General features: G+C 43.3%; 1 protein-coding gene across 1 annotated transcript; it reads left to right on the top strand.

The window, feature by feature from the left end:
* The first annotated feature begins 1613 nt into the window (after nt 1-1613).
* On the top strand, nt 1614-6245 carry dact2 (dishevelled-binding antagonist of beta-catenin 2). The gene is made up of 4 exons (XM_040179367.2): nt 1614-2125; nt 3385-3517; nt 3644-3925; nt 4052-6245. Exons 1-4 carry the CDS (start codon nt 1853-1855, stop codon nt 5890-5892), a joined length of 2529 nt encoding a protein of 842 aa, XP_040035301.2. The 5' UTR covers nt 1614-1852; the 3' UTR covers nt 5893-6245.
* The last annotated feature ends 12942 nt before the right edge of the window (nt 6246-19187 follow it).

Genomic DNA, 19187 nt, shown 5'->3' with positions numbered 1-19187 from the left:
AATTACTAGTTCTCAATTCATAGTAACACTGCACTGTATGATCACTCGTTCTGGCATTCTGGTATTTTCTTTGCACTCTGTCTTCAAGATAGCTGCAGATGTCGGCGTGAAAGTATCCCCCCACTTGTGATTCAGTGTGGACAGCAGCAGTGGAGCTGGATAGAATGCTGCCTTTGCCTGTGACGAAGGTCCAGTCACTCACTTTATTTGTAATCAGATTATTAACAACAAGAACATGACTCCTTCATCTCAACTGCATCAGGAGGGAAGAAAGGAAGATTAACACTAGTCTGATCAGTAATTTTGTTTTGAGAACATCGGAGGGAAACTATTCGATTTTATTTCCTAATACATGTATTCAGTGAAAACATTCTATTTTAAACTGATCATGCATTCACTAGCACGGCCCTGCAGCCAAATAAATCCATGTTGCCCTTTTTCAAAGACTCAGTTCATATGCAGATCAGGTAGGATCACGGGTGTGAGCGTTTTTGCATACCGGCAGGAGGAGTTTTCTACTGTAAGTTTTTTGACTCTTCCGGTATCTCATTGAGCTGACTGTCCCTGCATCGTGTTAAGCACAGTACCCGTTAACCAGCATACCCAATGCTGAATATTCTACTATTATCAGCCACACAATATGAATGAAGTGCAATGTTTGCAGCCGTACTGTCAGATAGTACATTGGTCTGGTTGTAGTGCTTTTCAAGGCAAATGCTTTTCCACCTTGAAAGGGTCAAAATGGATTAACCAAAACATAAATACATTTTCTGTGTCGTAACTGTCATTTTTATGAAAGTGCTCCCCATGCAAAGCAAGTTTGGGGTCACTGTATTAATGAATCTTAATACAAGTGGTTAAATGCTCACACTATCAACCTAATTTGGAACAGCCAATCAGATCTTTCCAACGATTGCAGGTATCTTTGTGGTGAGACATTTCCTCATCGTGTCATCACATGATGTGTGGGTTCATAATGGCTTTCTACGAATAATAATCTCATCCAAAAGGTCTTGAAACGCATTTTAGGTAATTCAGCTTAGTCTGTTTTGAGCCAACTGAGTGGCCAAAGAGGGACAGAGCATTCATGTCCATGTGCAGATCATCATCGAGTGGACTATTCTTTATTACCACAAGGAGGCGTCATTTATCTATCACAGTTCGATCTACGTTTCTGTTTTTTCAAGTCTTCATTTCCAAGGGGAAACAAAAAGCACCACTAATTTGGGTTAAACAAACATTGGTACTTGTTGTTGGACTTTCTATCAAAAAGCTCAGTCTGCTATCCGTGTATTCATTGTATGTGATTCAAAGATTCGACTTTTGCACGTAACTTTAACATAAAATACAAACCATGTACAAAACGTGTGGAATACCTCCCTCATAACTGCTCAGATGAATGCTTTTAAGGGGATTGGGTTGTAATGGATTTACGGAGCGACACTTAGAGCACATGTCAAATCCTATGCATCCCTTGAAATCATTAGCCTACTTCTGAGTACTTCTGGGGAGAATAATACCACAAGAACAGCGTCAATACCATTATAATATGGTCATCAAGCCATGTGGTGTTATGCAGATGAATTGATACACACATGCCCGGGCAGCTCCGCCGGGGACTTGAATGAAGGGGATTAATACCAGATGTGCTTTGGGACTCAGGGCCCAGCCAATCCAGAGGGGGGCCGTTTGGTCTGTGGGAGGAGCGCAGTCTCTCCTCTGAGCTCAACATTTATCCTAACAGGTAGTTTAAAAGCTAGGCAACAGCAAGACGGTCCCTAACCGAGACCGAGCCAAGACGTGTCTTCACCAGCGTCCCATCTGAGGATATACACGGACGCCGCTCTCCAGCATGCTGAGCAGGAAGGGCTCCTGTGCGGGCATGATGAGTGCTGCAGCCGGGGTGGACCGCTCCAGGGTCGGGGAGAGGCTGCAGGCGGCCCTGGCCGGGCTGCAAGAGCTGCATCTGCTGAAGGACAGGCAGGGCGACATGGTGAGCTGGGCGCTGAAGATGGCCCGCGAGAAGCCGGTCAGCTCCGTCCAAGCAGGCCCGGAGAGTCCCGGGATGATGGGGGCCGAGGAACAGCGGCTGGAGGCGACCCTCACAACCCTGAAGCAACAGCTGGTAGGAAGCAATCTATCCCGAAAGCCATAAAATCATCAAAACACCTCTCGGGGGCATACAATGCATTCTGTAGTTCGGTGTCGGGCATACTATGCTTTATCTTCATTATAGTTCGTGTAACGATGGGACCAACACCCTCACGTACTTTTGTTTTATCGTCGTGAGGATAAAGTTGTTGGTTTGAATCTTGCTGTCCGCTGATTCTCATGTGCATTCCGTCTGTAATTATTAGCAGGCACACATCCATGCTCTCAGCTGGGGGTAGGAAGTAGGATAGGTGTCATAAATCAAGGTTCACTGCAGGACCAGGAGGTCTCCGAGTTGTGTGCGTGCGCGCACACAGTGCATGTGCACCCTGCAGGGGGGGATACCGCAATCATTAACCGCTAATGCCAGGTAGTATTAAAAGAATGGTGATGTGTTTTTTAAAAAGTGGTTAATTTGCTGTGAATGACGGTCATGAGATGCCCCTGAGTAAATGGAGTTTTCCATCACAAGCTTTTTCCATGTGAGCTAAGATTATAAGCATTCACAGAGAGGGCAGCAATTACAGTGCAACGCTTGACTTTTAGTAGTATTGTCTGTAAACTACTGCCATATAACATATGGGTTTAATTCTGTTTTAGAGTCCTACAAAATACTGCACACTCACAACACCCCATAGTTTAAAAAGACTCCACCAGCTACATATATACATAATGGTCTGGCAACACTTTCCAATTAGCCTCCTTTTGCCACAGTTTAAATGGAACTCAACCAAAATAACTTCATTTTTACAAGATAATAAGACTTTAATCAAACGGCATTGTCATTTTAGGAACCACTGTAACAGTAAATTCCCAGCCCTGCAAAGCAAACAGTCCTTCATCCCAACCCCCAAGCTTTCCTCTTCTATTAGTTTACACAATGGCCAGGCCCTCGCTGTGGGGGAGAAATGAGTTACCCACCACTGCTTCTTTTATGCTCCCCCTTGTCCTGCTGGGGTTAATCATCAGCCACAGCTGAGTCGCCTTTGTTTTTCTGATGCCTGTACATTAGAGTAGCTTTTATCTGAACAACAGGCCTCATCTTAATTAATATAGCGCTACTAACCTTCATCATGACTTTCCTGCGAACTTTTCACCTGTACAGAGTGTAACTGTACAGATGTGTGCAAAAACGCCTTCCTTCAGAGAATCGGTATGACCTTTCCTTTTGTTCAGGATATGCCACACAGATTTATGAGCGAGGCTAAAATGTGATATGTTGTCTGTTTTCAGTCTCGTCTTCGGAAACAGGATGTTGGCCTGAAGACTCACTTGCAGCAGCTGGACCACCAGATCAGTGAGTTGAAGCTGGATGTTAGCAAGGCCTCCACGGAGCAGATGGAGAATGACAGCAGGCCAAGTTCAGGTGTGTAAGCAAACACATGCACAAAAAGCCCTTTGGTTTGGTTGACAAGTCTTAAATTGTCAACCAAAGGTAGCATCACATGATGAAAAAAAATCTCATGTGCACAATTGTTTCTGCTCTCTCCAGGTTTCTATGAGCTCAGTGATGGTGGGTCTTGCTCGTTGTCCAACTCGTGCACCTCTGTGTACAGCGATTGTCTGTCATCCTCGCAGACGAGCCTTCTACTCTCTCCGACGAGCCCTGCCAATTCCTACATCAGCCCGCCATCCCACGTAGACATATTCCGCCGGCGTTCTGCTGATGAGAGCGCTACCCAGGCCAACCCTCAGCGGGCCACAGGCCTCCATCTGGGCAGCAGCAGGATCCGAGCGAGCACCGAAAAGGCTAGACCAAGACCTGTGTCAACAGGTAACCAAATCTCTCAATCTCTAATTTAAGTTGCCATAATAGGAACCATGCAACATGTATATTGCTTAATAATCATTTTCATTATTTGAAACGTTAATCTGTATTTTATGTCTTTGTGTTCATTAGGTGATCTTGATAGGATGATGGCTCAAGGTCCAAGCTTCAACAAATCTGTGGATTCCAAAAAAACCGTGTTGTGCTCAAACCTGAAGACCTCTACTGTGGACCCCAAGTTCCACAGCAACCTGGTGTCCCGCACTGGGACAGAAGTGTACCACTACCCGAGTCCCCTGCACGCCGTTGCTCTCCAGAGCCCAATCTTTTCCCATGGGGGAGACCCAACTACACCTGGACTCCAAGAGGGACAAGGATCCCTTACAGTGAGCGGTTCAGACACCCTCCAAAGGGCACAAATGGGTTATGAGACCAAGACCCTGGGTTACATTGACAAGCTCCTCCTGCGTAGTTTGAGCAAAATCCAGAGTGAAACAGGTACTGAAACTCTGCAGACACATGGTGACTATCACAATAGGCCTACTGCAGTTTTAACTGGGTCTCCTGAAGTGTCTCAGAAAGACTTGTCTATGCTGCAGCCTCTTTTAGCCCAAACAACAGACATAACCACACTAGACAGCGACCAGAGGAGACACTGCACGGCATTCTCCAGCCAAGAGCCAGCTGATAAGGCAAACCACAATCAGTCAGTTGGAGCCCTAGAGTTTTCATACCGATACTCCTATCCTGCTGGCACGGGGGATTACAGTGCTGATGAGGTCACCCCGTTATCTCTAAGGAGGATTGATAAACCGTACCGAGAACCTGCTAATGTAGCAAGAGGCAATCCAGATTCCATTCCCCAAGAGAGAAAGGGCCATAGGCAAAGATCTGGGATGGCCCGCAGCTCCAGCATAGAGGAGAGTCAAAGCTTTGAGGTTCACACCTGTCAAACCGCTTCCCCTGAGTTTGTCCATGCCAAATTTGTACCTGCCGGATCTCAGAGGGTCAAGGTGGACCAGGGAGATCGTAAAACCAAAGCAGTGAAACTCAGAAGAAAACTCAGTGAGAAGCCGCGAGCAATGAGGCAGCAACATGGCTACTCCTCGGGTGAAAGGATCAGAGATGCCAGTGGTGGAACCAAGGTGGAACCGAGAAGATCAGGAAAAGGAAAAAATACCCAGAAAGTTCCCATCTGTCCCACAGAGGAGCGCAGACAGGGCTCGGGGTCTGACTCCAGCCACTGTAGCCCAGGATTCATGTACACCCACAAGGTCCATCCCAAGCCACATCCCATCCCTGCTGTTACAAAGTCCAGCAAAAGCCGCAGAATACAGTGCCTTGGGTACGAGCAGCCTGCAGAGCAGAGGAAGAGGAAGCAGGGTGCTGCCAAATGCCCGTCCGACGTGGAGATGTTCCAGGCCTCATGTGTTCAGCGTCACGTTCAGGCCCCAGGGAGCACACAGATGGTCCGCAGTATGAGTGCCAAGTCAAGCCAGTGGATTGGACCTCATCGCTCCTTCCAGTCCTCTAACCCTTTCCTCCACAATCTCAACACCAGATATCCTCCAGCAGCCTTCAGCATCTCAAGCCACTACCCACCCAGATGCGAGTCAGAGTACTCGGCCGAATGTGCGTCATTGTTTCACTCCACCATTGCTGAAAGTAGCGAGGGGGAGATGAGTGATAACACCACCAACCGGTTTGGAGATAGCGAGACCAGCCAGAGCTTCCAGTCCTTCTCGGACTCTGACAGCAGCCTGTCCCTGGACGAGGAGGACCAGGTGTACGGCCAGGAAGAGAGAGGTCTGGTGTGGGCTGACGCTGCTCTGGGACCCACCGCAGCTGGACGGCCCCTTCAGCAGCTGCCATGCCCCGAGCCATCAGCCTGCCGCATCAAAGCTTCCCGAGCCCTGAAGAAGAAGATCCGTCGGTTCCAGCCGGCCTCGCTGAAGGTCATGACCCTGGTGTAGCAAACTTCCCCCTGGGCAGAGTTAGAACTTTTGGGAAAACTCAAGGGCTGTGGGAAATGCTTTCAAAATTGTTTGGAAACCGGGTCTTTGACCTCAACACCCTTAATCATCGCTGAGAAGCAGCAATAAAATGGGACTGTTTCTGTGCAATGATTGTTTAGTTAAAATAGTGGTTGAACATTAAACTGTACACAATAGTCCCATGTATAACAAGTATGGCACAATTCCTTCTCATCTGTAAATACTTATGTTGTATGTACAGTTTGTCATATTATGTGGCTGTATTGACAATTTCATGGACGTTTCTGTCATATAAGTGTATGTTCCTAAGAAATAAAACCAGTCTTTTTACATTTCTCATTGCAAATAATTTTGTATTTAATATATATTTATATAGTTTAAGTGTTCCGGAATCCTCTACTTTTTATTTTGAAATACCTGGGTTAAGCACTGCCTTTGGTATTATTTGCACCCTGCTTTTCTTCATATGTGAATGAGCAATGTTTGGAGAATTTGATCCGCTGTCTTCTCCCTAGTGACGATTTATCCGACTGGTCAAAAAATCTCCACTTAATCCTAACAAATGTCCCAATGTCCCACTGAGGCAGACCAATTTAGCAGAGATAGTGCTAACAGCTTCTTATCTGTTTCCTGCCCAGGTATTGGTTTAATAAATTCCGTCTTCAACAATCACCCCACACCGTCGTGTTAATTAAAGGGTGAAACATATCAGTCTGACATTTAAATGTAAGTAAACAAACTTTAATTAAAGCATTTAAACACACACACCTACAGAAGCTCAGGTCTCTTTTGAGGAGGGACCGGGGGTTTTAAGACACTTGGTGTATTTATGGCAGGGCATGCGTGGGATTAAGAAAGAATGACCGGTGATAAGAGGCTCCTCATTTCTGAGCTGTCATGAGAGGATTAATATATTGGGCAGCTGTACAGAGTTCCACAAATAATCTCATTTCCCAAATCTGCTCTGGTATCTTTCCATTAAAATTCTAAAAAAGACGGGGTGAGCAAAAGGGCACTCATGAAGGTAAGCAGTGGAGTGACTGGGCTTCCACAAATCGTCTCCCGTGGTTTTCCATAATGTTTTCTCCCATTAGAGAGCCTCTCTGACCTTAAAGTTCCCAACTAAGAAGCTTATAGGTCCAACAAACATTGTCAGCATTTCATCAAATGTTACTTTGAAGTTTTGCTCCCTGGAGATTTAATCACAATGAAGACCATTATTTTTAAGACCCACGGATCCTAAATGTATTAATTTTCTTTCCTTTCAGTATAAATGTTCAGTCTGCCATCGTAGAAGAAAAGGCCTCACTCATTGATTAAAAAGGCTCACTAAGGGGCAGGTGTCATTCCAGCAGCCTCCAAAGGTCTAAAGGGCACAAACACCACACATCAAAGAGGGCATTTATAGTTTGGAGAGTTGCTACAATTGAATCGACTCATTAGGATTTTGTACATCCATCTGACCTTTGTGCTCACTGAAAAAGCGACAGCAAGCAGTTGGGGGGATTAGTGCTGCTGTTTTCATCCCGGCTCAGAAGGAGCATGACATGCGCTGGACTTGTCTTTGATGTTGAGTATGGCGGGACCATGTCGGCTTGACCTTGTGTGCTAGCTGACCTTTACAGCTGTAGAGCTGTCTCATCTCTGAGGGCACATCTCCCCACAAAGGAGAGGTCAGGGGCCTGGTTGTACCCTTGCAGTCTCTTGACTTGTCTCTTTTTGTATTCAACGTGTCTGCCATTTACTTGCTTTGGACTCATTGTTTGAGTCTGTTGTAAGGAGACGAGCCCACCTGTCCAATGCTATGCGCCGGCTAAAATATATTCTTTGCGGAATAAATGCATTTAATGTTCTTGTTTTTTGTAGAAGTCATGCCTTAAATGGAAAATGTAATTGACTTATGAATCAAGCTAATTAATTAAACCTCTGGGGTTGTAATTGGAAACAGCGAATGGGATTTGCTCACATTTTAGAGGGTATAAAGTTGAGCGCATTGAGGGTGTAATTGAACGCACTCCCTATGGATGGTTTTCTGTACACACGTACAGATGTGGCGTGGGTTCTGATTACACAGAAGTGCTCTGACTTTGACATCATATACATGAGAACACATGGCCAAACGTTCACATCAAATCATTATCAAATATTTTCAGCTGACGCCACACCTGCCGATAAAAGATCTTAACCGACGTCTTCCTACGCAGGCTGAGCCATGATGACCTTTCACCTGCTCAGAAGTCCATGAGTACACTTTTATTCTTTTTTTTTTTACTATTTTCAACATTTGTATTTGAATTTTGGTCTCGAGAGGAAAATGTAAAATCTGGAATATCTATGCAATGCAGGTACTGAGACTGCAGGGTTTAACCAGCAAACAGATTATAGACTTCACACTCACACCCAGCTTTCCTTCACACGCTCCGTATAAAGCGGCCTGTGGCAAAACATGTCAGTCAATCTCCAGTGAGATATAAATAGGTGCCATGCCAAACTACTCTTGAGTACTGATACAGGTAAACAGTGATGTAATGCGGGAATGCCTCTGAGCCGCTTTAGACATTGATCTTATTACACATCAGGTCACTTTGCTCAGCTTTTCCTCTAGTGACTGGCATCTTCCTTGACTGACAAACATTTCCTTCAGGGCTCCAAATCTAAAGTAATCTAGAAAAATAATTATAAAACTGTACCCCGGTAACAAATCCAGTGGTAGATTTAAAACGTGACATCCGTAAAAACTTAGCAAACTTGCAAAAGACAGAGCAGAAAAGCGAGCTCAAATAAGAATGGGTGTGCTGCAGAAAGGTGTTAATTAAACTTCGGCTTGGTTCACATTGGGTCACATTTGGAGGAGGGAATCACCTCTTGCGTGTGCACAAGGTAATCCCCCCGTACCAGCCATTCTTAGTCTGTCTCTATGCTCCAAACACATAATAGCCCATCAAGCTGCTTGTGTTTTCGATTTTGGAAGTCAAACGTCAAGGTCACTGTGATTTCATGTCAGTCTCATTCTCGTGAAACGGATATTTAGAGAACGCCTTGGGTGAATTTTGCAACTTACAAATTCATTATCTACGCCAATTTCAATCAAATGTGTAAAATGTTCTAATGACAAGGTGATGATGGTTAGTACAGACATGGATAAGAATTGTAACTTAACCGGAGGTGTCCATTTTGGGTGCTATTTACTTAGAGAGTAACACTGTTTATCTTGATGTTGTCTGAGAGTATCAGTATTTACCCTCTAAATAACCCTCTGAAATATTTTCCACTCGCTCTTGAGGGCGTGTTGCTTCCTTGATGTGAAGATTTGAGAGAGTGTGCTGTAAGGCCCGGGGTACAAGATCTGGAATTGCTATGAGATACTATGATGTAATGGAAGCTCATAGGCTTATTACCAGCTCGATAGCGCTTGACTCCTACGCACAATGCACACCTATGCAGGGAGGTCATGCTTTTCCTGGGTTTTTTAAAGCCAGATAGATTGTCTTCAGTTTGACATGTTTAACATCAGCTCCAAATCAGATCTACTCAAGACATATTAACTAAAATACATATTTAGTCTTTGGCCCATGAAGCTGCAAAAAACTGCTAAACAGCACTATTTCCGTAGGCTATGAACTAAATGGCAATGTGTATGCATCTTAATTTGCTTACAGCAACAAAATAGTACCTTGATCCATGGCAAATCCACTAAGATTTACCCGGCTCCTCTGAAACCCTTCGCACGGGGGATGGTCTCTGTGGTGTGAGAGGGGGCTTTTGTCCCTTTGCTTACTGTACATATGAATGGGTCTGGACCGGAATGTCTAACCTCATGAATGTCAATTGTCTGAGGCCTGAGTTAAAGAACGGGCTTCTCTGGTTGTGCAAAAGAGGACAATAGAGATAGAGAATGGCGGGATGAGATAGAAATGGAAGGAAATGAGCGGTAAGTGATGAGCTATTGGAAGGCAAGTGTGAAAGATTGAGAGCACAGGAGACAGAGCATGAATATGAGCAAAATGGAGAAGTCAGAGGGAAACGCATGATGTTCCACTCCTACGAGGCTAAGCTGGTCCTTCCTCTACCACCACCTGCCCCTCTTTAAGCGCATCCTGTCATGTAATGCCTAATCCCTTCATTCACTCTGCTGTGTTTACCCACCATTGTTTCAACCATCTTCATGCTGTGGTCAAGAGGTGGTTCAAAAGTTCGCGGTGTATGGGGAGCACGCACTCACTGCCACACGGGGCTTTGTGAGTTGGGTCGCTCCTGCCAAGCAATTGTCTGAGGCAGAGAGAAATCCCTGAGCATTCAAGTGAAGTAGTATTTGGGCTCTAGCTGTTGAGACCACCATCAGTTACTTGTGTTGGGATTAACAAAGTAATATTAAAAGTAAAAAGTAAATGAGGACGGCAATTTTGACGATAGTGCACTGTACCATACCCTGTATTACCAATACAAGCCTTATTCATTTTTTTATATAATCAAATTTCACCCATCAGCTTTTTAGTTTCAAACCAAGGTGCTGAATAAGTTAAAATGTTATTTCATTTATTACAATCCACCTGAAGGTAAAAGGAATGTCTGTACAAATTCTGTCATAATGGTTGTTTATGTGAACCACCTAAGTGATAGGATTTATCCTCAGGGGACCAGGGCAATCCGTTAAAAACCCATCTCAATTAGTCCAATACTCTGAGATATTACAGAACCAAGCTGACGGATCATCACCATCAGACATATTTTGCCTCCCTAAAGCATGGCTTACCCATCTAAAAGGTCTCTTGTGTTGTTGGTATGAGTGGGTGAAACATGTTGATGCTACTTGAGAACTTCATCAAAACAGACTTGCCTTTTCTTACAGCGAGCTTCTGTGTTTGGGTAGGCAGAAATAATTACTCCTCTCACTGGGATTCTGCCCAAAGTGTGTAATTTTTAAAGGTAGGGTATGAGCTCATGAGTCACAGTGGTGAGTGCATTTGTGTGAGGAAGTTTCAGATGAATACATGGTGTTTCTCCCTTTATCAGTCCCAGTGTCTCTGTAAGGACGTCCTGACTGTTTTATGAGCAGGATGTCCTGTGTCAGCCTCTCTTTTGTCAAGCCTCTGGCTCTAAACTACTAAACAGCCCCAACCCCAAATATCCTCAGAGAGCTGTAACTATCTTGTTTTATCTTGATTTTTTTTTCTACAGTGGGGATTGTTAACTGGCTCCCCAACAAAGCCCCCAGTCCTCATTATGAACCAAAACAAGCCACGACTCTGAAGTGGTGTGAGCTCTGAAGGGGGACATCAAAAGAGCGTGGAGAATGACAGCTGGTCCTCCTCTTGGTCGGGCCCCCTGATAAGATCAGAGTGACAGGAGAACATGGGACCCAAGAGGTCTCTCCCTCCGGCCCCAGCACCCTCTTTGCTGCTCCCATTTGGCCACTTACAAATCCCTCACCAACAAGAAGTTTGACTCCTTTCTTTCCTCCTAAAAGGTGAACATCAAAATCCACGCGGTATGTTTCATATGAAATCCTGTATTTCATTTATCTCTTATAGCTATGTCTACTCAGCACCTCCAAAATATTTGCATGCCCTTCATGTGTGACTGCACTCCTCTACAAGATGTCATAAACCCGTTTGGAGTGCGTTCACAATGACCACTTTAGAGCTGGGGCTTCCTACCACGCCAAGCCTAATGGACTCTAGTCTAACGCCTATAAAAAGGTTTTTAGATGTTCTGCAAAGAGTCCCACTTGTCTATTTCTGTTGCGTGTGCACCAGTTAAAAGATGTGCTCAGCCGGCACGTCTGAAAGGGTAAATAATCTATTTATTTTATGGGCTCAAAGCTGTCTGGCAGGCTCACAGTTTTATGGCCCCTCTTCCTCTTCTTTCACTTCCCTGGTTTTCCTTTTTAACAGTGCCTTTAGTCACATCATCGTGATAAAGGAAAAAATAAAGAGTTAGTGGGGAAATGATGAATAAAATCACATGTACACATTCTTTTTTCCCAAAGCACGTTAAGTTGTCCAATTAATTTGTTGTCAGCTGGGGCAGGTGGCTTGTTATGGGGCAAAATGCAGCATTTCCTTGGGGTCACCATGCTGTATGTTTTTTTTGTATTTGTCTCTCAGGTATAGTTAGTGGTTGTTGCGCTCCACCATCTGAGACAGGTCCCAGCTCGTAGGTGATATGGAATGGAAAGGATCCAACGGTGAGAAATTGTGCAAGATAATAAGGCTCTTTCCTCAACAAACCGTGAAAGGAATCAAGTGAAGTCTATCCCCTTTCTATCCTGTTTTGTTATCTTAGTCTCTGTTTCCCAACTGTTGTGTTTTTGTTGTTTCGGCATGTCAAGGCAACAAAAGCAAACAAACACGAAACTGCAGCGCAGGCAAATGTAATTCCAGCCGGCTCCACCAGCACATTGCGGGACACCCTGAGGTCTTATCTCTGCACAGGGGTCAGGGGTCAGGCAGGGAACCGACTGATCCTCCATGCGGTTTCATTCATTGTACCCGTAGCAAACACAATGAGGACAGACAGGTCCAAACAGCTGTCACCATGAAACTAACCAGGACCAGTTTAGTTGATCATAATTGGTATACAAGCATGCACGGCTTATAAGGCATGCTTGGACACATGAAAATGAATATTGGTAAGCATGCAAACCAAGTCATCATCAGAGCGGGGTCTTTTACACAAAAATGTTTAGAGATATATGTCATGTGAAACTTGATCATTTCAAGCTCCAGAGGGCAACAGTTTGAAATGATGCATGACATTGTAATTTGTGTATGTTATACTGATAAATGGGTCTTTGAAACATGAAACAAAAGCTACTGACGGGGGAGGGTAGACCTGAACCCTTTGTACCGGGGTATTAGGGAAAGTTGAAGGAGGAGGCTTACGGACAAGAAATGGATCTTGTTGTGAGTATGGGTAAGAGGCACTGACAGGATTTATCTGAGGGGTATCTGTAATGTAATGTAATTGGCAACCGGTTGTAGTGTGTTTAATTTGTTGGTGTTGCAATTAAAACTAAAAAGATAATTTATCAGTAGTTATGCGACACACTATTCTGTTCATTAATGACGGTTATTTAGACTGGGTGGGCACAGTGTTTTCACAGTGGTACCTAAAGGCAATATATGGCTTCCTTTATCTGCTGTTGCTGTTAGCACCACAGCTTCCTGGCATAAATATGTTACGAGGGTGGCAACTGAACTTCCATTTATGGCTCTTTAGATAAACATTAACACCCGACAGTGAATGTGCTCCAAGATAAACCGCGATTAGTAGTTTGCTCCAATAAGACATCCAATGAAGGGAATTCTAAAGACACCAATCTAGCCCTGGCTAATATTTCTTTATGTTTACAGCCAGTGGGTACATGTTTAAAAAAATAACTGGACCACATCTCTGTGAGGGCCCCCAGGGGCCTGGATGATGGCATGTGGATGATATGTTTATATGTGGTGTGTACTGAGGCAGTAAATCACCACAGGAGGATCACAGTCTATCTGGGACCACATGTGTTTTTAGAGAGAAGGGGGCTAGTTTGGGGGTAAACTCTGTCACTCTGAGAGAGGATGACCTGGCAGGTTTGACCCCGGGATTCCTTTGAACTGGACAACCCAGGGTGACACTCCAGGGCAGTTTGTTGAGGGATTTGCACATGAAGGATTTCGAAGATCTCAGCAACTGAGATCGCCCCTTCATTTCTCTTTGTCATATATCTTATAGAAGAAAGATGAGGTCACATAAATCACAAGAAGATTGTTTGGAAGATAGATAGACAGAGTGTCCTTTTACCCGTATACTGGTGAGGTCATGTTTTGACATCAAAGCACTGCTGATTCTATCACTATAGTTAAGCATATGCTAAGTTGACAACGAAAATCCTTGGCAATCCACAGTTCACACAAAACCGGTTAGTTGATAGATTCATCGGCTTCATAAAGAGGTTCTTAATAGAAAATGTTCATTCTATATTGTATATATAATAGCAGCACAACATTGTGTAAACTAACTATAAACACTTTCTAATGTATAGAGTACTTGGAGCAAGAGGCAGTTGGAAACTTTTGAACATACTAAACAAACTGTAACTTAAGCTATATTTTTCCTGGTGCTTATAACAATGTTAGGTTGGTGGTTCTCTTCATGCAAAGGTGTGTTGTTGTCATTACAAACTAACAATTACAGTACTTTCCTTGGGAACTCTGCATAATATGGTCTCAGCGAGGATTATGTAGTCACGCTACTTCATGGCGCCACTTAACAAATGCCGTAATCATTAAATAAACAAGACAAAAAGATGACAGACTGGGTGACACGGCCTCAGAGGCTCCTGCCAGGATGCTCTCCGGCAGCCGTTGGCCCGTATTTAGTACACTTTGATACCATTGCACTCATGGATCCACAGCGGATCTATTCTACTGATCAGTACTGGGTGAGCTCTAGTTGGATCAATGCCCATACTTTCACATACTTTTCAACTCCTCCATCAGTGAGATTGATTATAGCGAAGACATCAGCTGCAGGATGGGCGAATGGATGTGGATCCCCTCCCCTCGTTGAGGCTATTAAATCCAAAAGAAAAGGGGATGGAGGTAGAGACAGCTTGGGAGAGAAAGGGGCCAGCTTTGATGCTGTGTGGATCTGGCGTCCAGATGACCTGTCTTTAGAGAAGATTAGTCTTGACAGTGGTTTCTGGAGAGCGAAGGGGTAATCTAAAACTGTCTGGAGATCCTCTTCAGCCATGCAAAGTTAAGGCAAGAGCAGATACGCAATGTCAGAAAAACGCACAGCAGTTCTGCATGCCTTATCTCAAGAATCCAGTGTAAAGCTCCGTGCACCAGATTAAGATATTTACATTTCGTTGAGATTTTGATCTCATTCCTTTTTTGGCATTCCTTCCGAATAAAGAATGTTGTGCGAGCCAAGAGTGGATTCCTGTCTCACATGGATTCTATGTCCCTGCACCGAGAGGCTTCTTATTATGGTGGTGTGACAGACAGTGCATAAGCTAAAGCCGCACGCCCTCGTCCAGAAGGGCACTGCTTTGGCATATCTCAGTGTGTATCCACCTAACAAACACCCGGCTCTCCAGGAGATCCACTGTGTGTTGTCATGGCAGTCCTCCAAACACAGTAGGGATGTATTTAGAGGCTTTGTATTTTCTGTGTTTACCAAGTGTCTTGGGCAATCCTGCAGTGAGGCACAGGATGCTGGTCTTCACAATGGCAGAAGTGAAGCCTTTGGTTCCTCCACAGAGGAACAACATACACAGGCAGAGAAGATAATCTTAGATGGCAGTAGTGTGCAAAGACTGAGCTGTTATGTCCCTTCTCCATCATACTGGCTAGAATGCTAATGCTTTCCGTTGTTACCCTTCCGCTTCATCACATAGTAAATGTGAGTCCGGACATAGGCCACATTCTTACGCTGAGGTTAGGACATCTCTCTGTGTCCTAAGTGGATTTGTAAACCAGGAAACCAGGCGGTATTTATAGGACAGTAATCTGACCTGTTTTAGCCTGACATCAGCAAATATAGCCAACAGCTATCTGGGCTGGAGGTGTAAGTGGCTTTTGCAGGTGTGTGATCAACTTCTCAAATGTTGTTCCTTCATATATTCACCAGCAATGGGACACTGTAACTCTTTGTTGTACCATTGAGTGGCTGGAGTGGTGGCGAGGGAACGTTTGTCATTATTCACTTGTGCTCAGTTAAGAAGTGATGTGTTCTGGTGTTTAGCGTAGTGAAAGCCTGCTCATTGTTTGGTTAAAAGACTTTTACTTGGTGGTATTTTGGTGACACTAGAGTCAGTATTGTGGCGCGTTAGCTCTCAGAAGTAATTCTTACCATCGATAGACATTGGTATTGGTTAGAACAATAGAAATTCTCGACTGCAAAGAACTATGACTGAAATAATTCTTTACTAAAATAGTAAAGAGGTCTTCTCTTAGGTAAAAGATGGGTGGTAAAAGCCTTCATTTTATCTGTTTAGCATCATGTCAAAATTATGAGCTGGTATTAGGCTGGTATATTTTCCACTACCATGACTCATCAACATTAGCATGTTAGTACATTCTTTGTGAGTATGCTATCACGCTTCACACAGTCTCACAGATCACGGATATACTTATATCCTTATCCTTATATACATATACTATAATTATTCAGGGATATTAATAATAGTAATATTTGGAAAACCTTTCGCATGCATTTATACACCTAGTGTATTTATCGGTGCACAGAATTGAAAATGTTAAAAGCAATGCCAATTAGATAGCATTGGAGTCAGTCAGATGAGGAAAGAAGAGGCGAGTGAACTGTGGAGAAAGAAATTCAGTTCAAAGAGCCGTCAGCTGACTTTTACTTCAGTACACATTCCCCTGTCATTTCCTCATAGCAAATCTGACATCGCAGCACCCTGCAGAGTTCATCCCTGGATGAGTCTGTTGTCTAATGAGGGGCTTAGATTCAGACCCATTACTTCAACACTGTCCAGAGCCTGTCGTTCCCATCATGTTGTTCAACCTTTCTGCGCTTGCCTTCTTTCCACTTTACTGTTCAAAGTGGACTGAAAAGCAAGGCCTTTAAATTGAAGTCACTTCACTCTCAGAAGTGGAGTCATTATGAAAGACTGTAGTTGAGTCTTCACAGAGTGACGCAAGAGGAGATCAACTTTATTTGCCTCAGATCACATCATAACACCACTTGAACTTGCAAAATTCCTGATTTGCTTTTTGGCTTAAGTAAAGGAGGACGTTGTTTAAAAATATGACCATCTATAGAATTGATAAGAAATGGATACATTCCATTTAAATGTACATGTATCATGCAGGTTTGTAACATCATCTGTAGAAATTAGGCAGATACCAAAACTGGTCAAAATTGTCAGTGTGCACATTTCTGAAGCAGAATATTGAAAACCGTATTAATCATAATGCCTCAAATCAGTGTTTAATGTTTCAAAAAACTGTTTATTCTGGCTATAATTAACCTGTTTTTCACTGAACATCTTTTACAGATAACAACAAGTGCAACCTATGAAAAACAAAATAAAAAACATTTGGCAATGAAGAGTTTTTCACTCCATATCTCTTCAAAACAACAATAATGTGCAAAAGAAAACAAAATTTGTGCAGATACGTATGACCCATCTCATATTTTAAAACACGTTTTATCATTATTCGTGGCTGCAGCTTGCAGACTTATATGATATGATATGTCCACTCTCAATTAACTCCCAATGTTGAGCCTGGCTCTGTATTTTGTTTTGTGAGACACAACAGCGGTCCGTGTATATTTCACATTCACGTAATATGGCAAGTTCTTTAAATAGATATTAAAATAAACAAAATCTGAATTTCCCCATGCGACCCACCTGTAATGCCACTGCGACCCACTAGACGGTTGCGCCCCACAGTTTGGGAAACACTGCCCTAAAGTAATTACAGGGTAAGCAATGTAATCAGCCGCTGTTGTTCTAATGGTAATGCTAAAATAACAGCTCCCAAATATCAACATGCAATTACGTTTATTATGCTGCCAAAACAATGGAGAAGGATATAGGCAAATTGATTCATTCACTTCCATAAGAAGGTTTAAAGAAAAGGTTACGGGCTGCAACACACTTCCCACCTCTCAGACAGATAGTGTTGTGGTCTGAGCAGGGAGTGGTGAAACGAGTTCCTCTTTACACACAAACAAAACATGTCTGAGATGGGGTTTGGCGTGAGGTTTCTACCTCATTGGTGTGAGGTGCTTTTTTTTTCAGCTAACACCCTTTCACCAAATGTCAATTGGTAAATAAGCCCAGACCACCCCCAAAGAAGACCCTATTTAGGCTAACCGTTCTCTTTATAAGGACTGGGAGCCTCGCGATGATAAATGTTGACAAATAAAGATTAAAGACCTTTAAATAGTTGGGGTGTCAGACAACACCACCAAATTCAAATGATTTAAAGACAGAAATGCAGACGAGGACACACAAACACGCAAACACTATCTGCATGACAGTTGACTGGAAATATGGTCTGCTCTTTACTTTAAAAACACAGCCTTTGAAAGGTTGAAATGTTGTCATTTAGCAATCCCAATCTGAATGGAGACAAACAAGTAGAGGATATATGCAATCATGCAGCACATAAGATGCTCATCTCTGACTAAATAAAGGTACAACATGACCAATGTGCCTCTCCACTATGGCCTCGGGTCTGCAGCATTCCTTATTTGGCTTTTGAACTTTCCCCGCTGAAGGCTTTTTCTGTATAGTGGTCATCAACAATGATATGGGTGTACGTGTGTGTGTAGCGTGTCTGCAGCTTCACAATCCTCTGATTTTGTTTTTGCCATCAGAACAGGCCTGAACGACACACCCCACATTACTAATGCTTTCCAGGGAAAGGCACTACACGTTGGCCACAGACCTGTGGGAGAAAACCAAGACATCCACAACGCCTCACTGCCAAAGAGACAATGCAACACAAATAGAAACCATGCCAAATATGATGACTGTTGATGGACCCAAAGCTGTTTTCTCTTTGTGAGATCACAAAAAAGTGGATCAAACCTTCTATGGTCTTTAAAAAAGAAAGCATGTGGTTGTGAGGAAATGCATTACATTTCCTATAATTCAGCTTCTTGGTAAGAAATGACCCAATTACTTCTACTCAACATGTCAACATAGGATGTCCAGTCAATGGGTTCAACCCCACAGGTGTCCAGAGTGCAAGTCCAGAGACATTAAAAGACGTCCTTTATGATGTCTTTTATGGTCGACTTACTTTGCCTGTTTACCAGAAATGTCTTTCTCAATGCCAAATGAAGCATCTTCTAACAATCTTCTGCAAGTCTTTCAATGTAAATACAAATGTTCTTCTGGCCTTTGGTTTGACACAATACGAGGAAGTTGCATTGTTTTCATCAAGGGTCGCAGATCTTTTTTTCAGACATCTTTTAGAAAAGTGTGTAAAAACACTTAACTTTCCAATTGTATAAAAGAGATGAAAGAAAAAATACAGATTGTGTGACTAATTATATGTTTCGGGGAAAGGCACCCATTGAATAAAGATATATACAAACATATGGTTCTTATGAGTTGTTGTTCTTTCCCCCTATGAATGTGTATTACCATGTACAAAAGTACAAACAGTCTAACTGATACGGCATTAAAGTGGTGTAACAAAAATATATAGTGCAAATATTTTGTAACAGATGTATAACATGCAAGACACAACAATTGTCAAACATTGTACTAATTGGTGTACCAATGACTTTGGCTGGAA

This window comes from Gasterosteus aculeatus, chromosome 6, assembly GCF_964276395.1.
Source record: "Gasterosteus aculeatus chromosome 6, fGasAcu3.hap1.1, whole genome shotgun sequence".
Classification (NCBI taxonomy): domain Eukaryota; kingdom Metazoa; phylum Chordata; class Actinopteri; order Perciformes; family Gasterosteidae; genus Gasterosteus; species Gasterosteus aculeatus.
The sequence above is the reverse complement of the archived record's forward strand: the minus strand, read 5'-3'. Positions and strand labels throughout refer to the sequence as shown.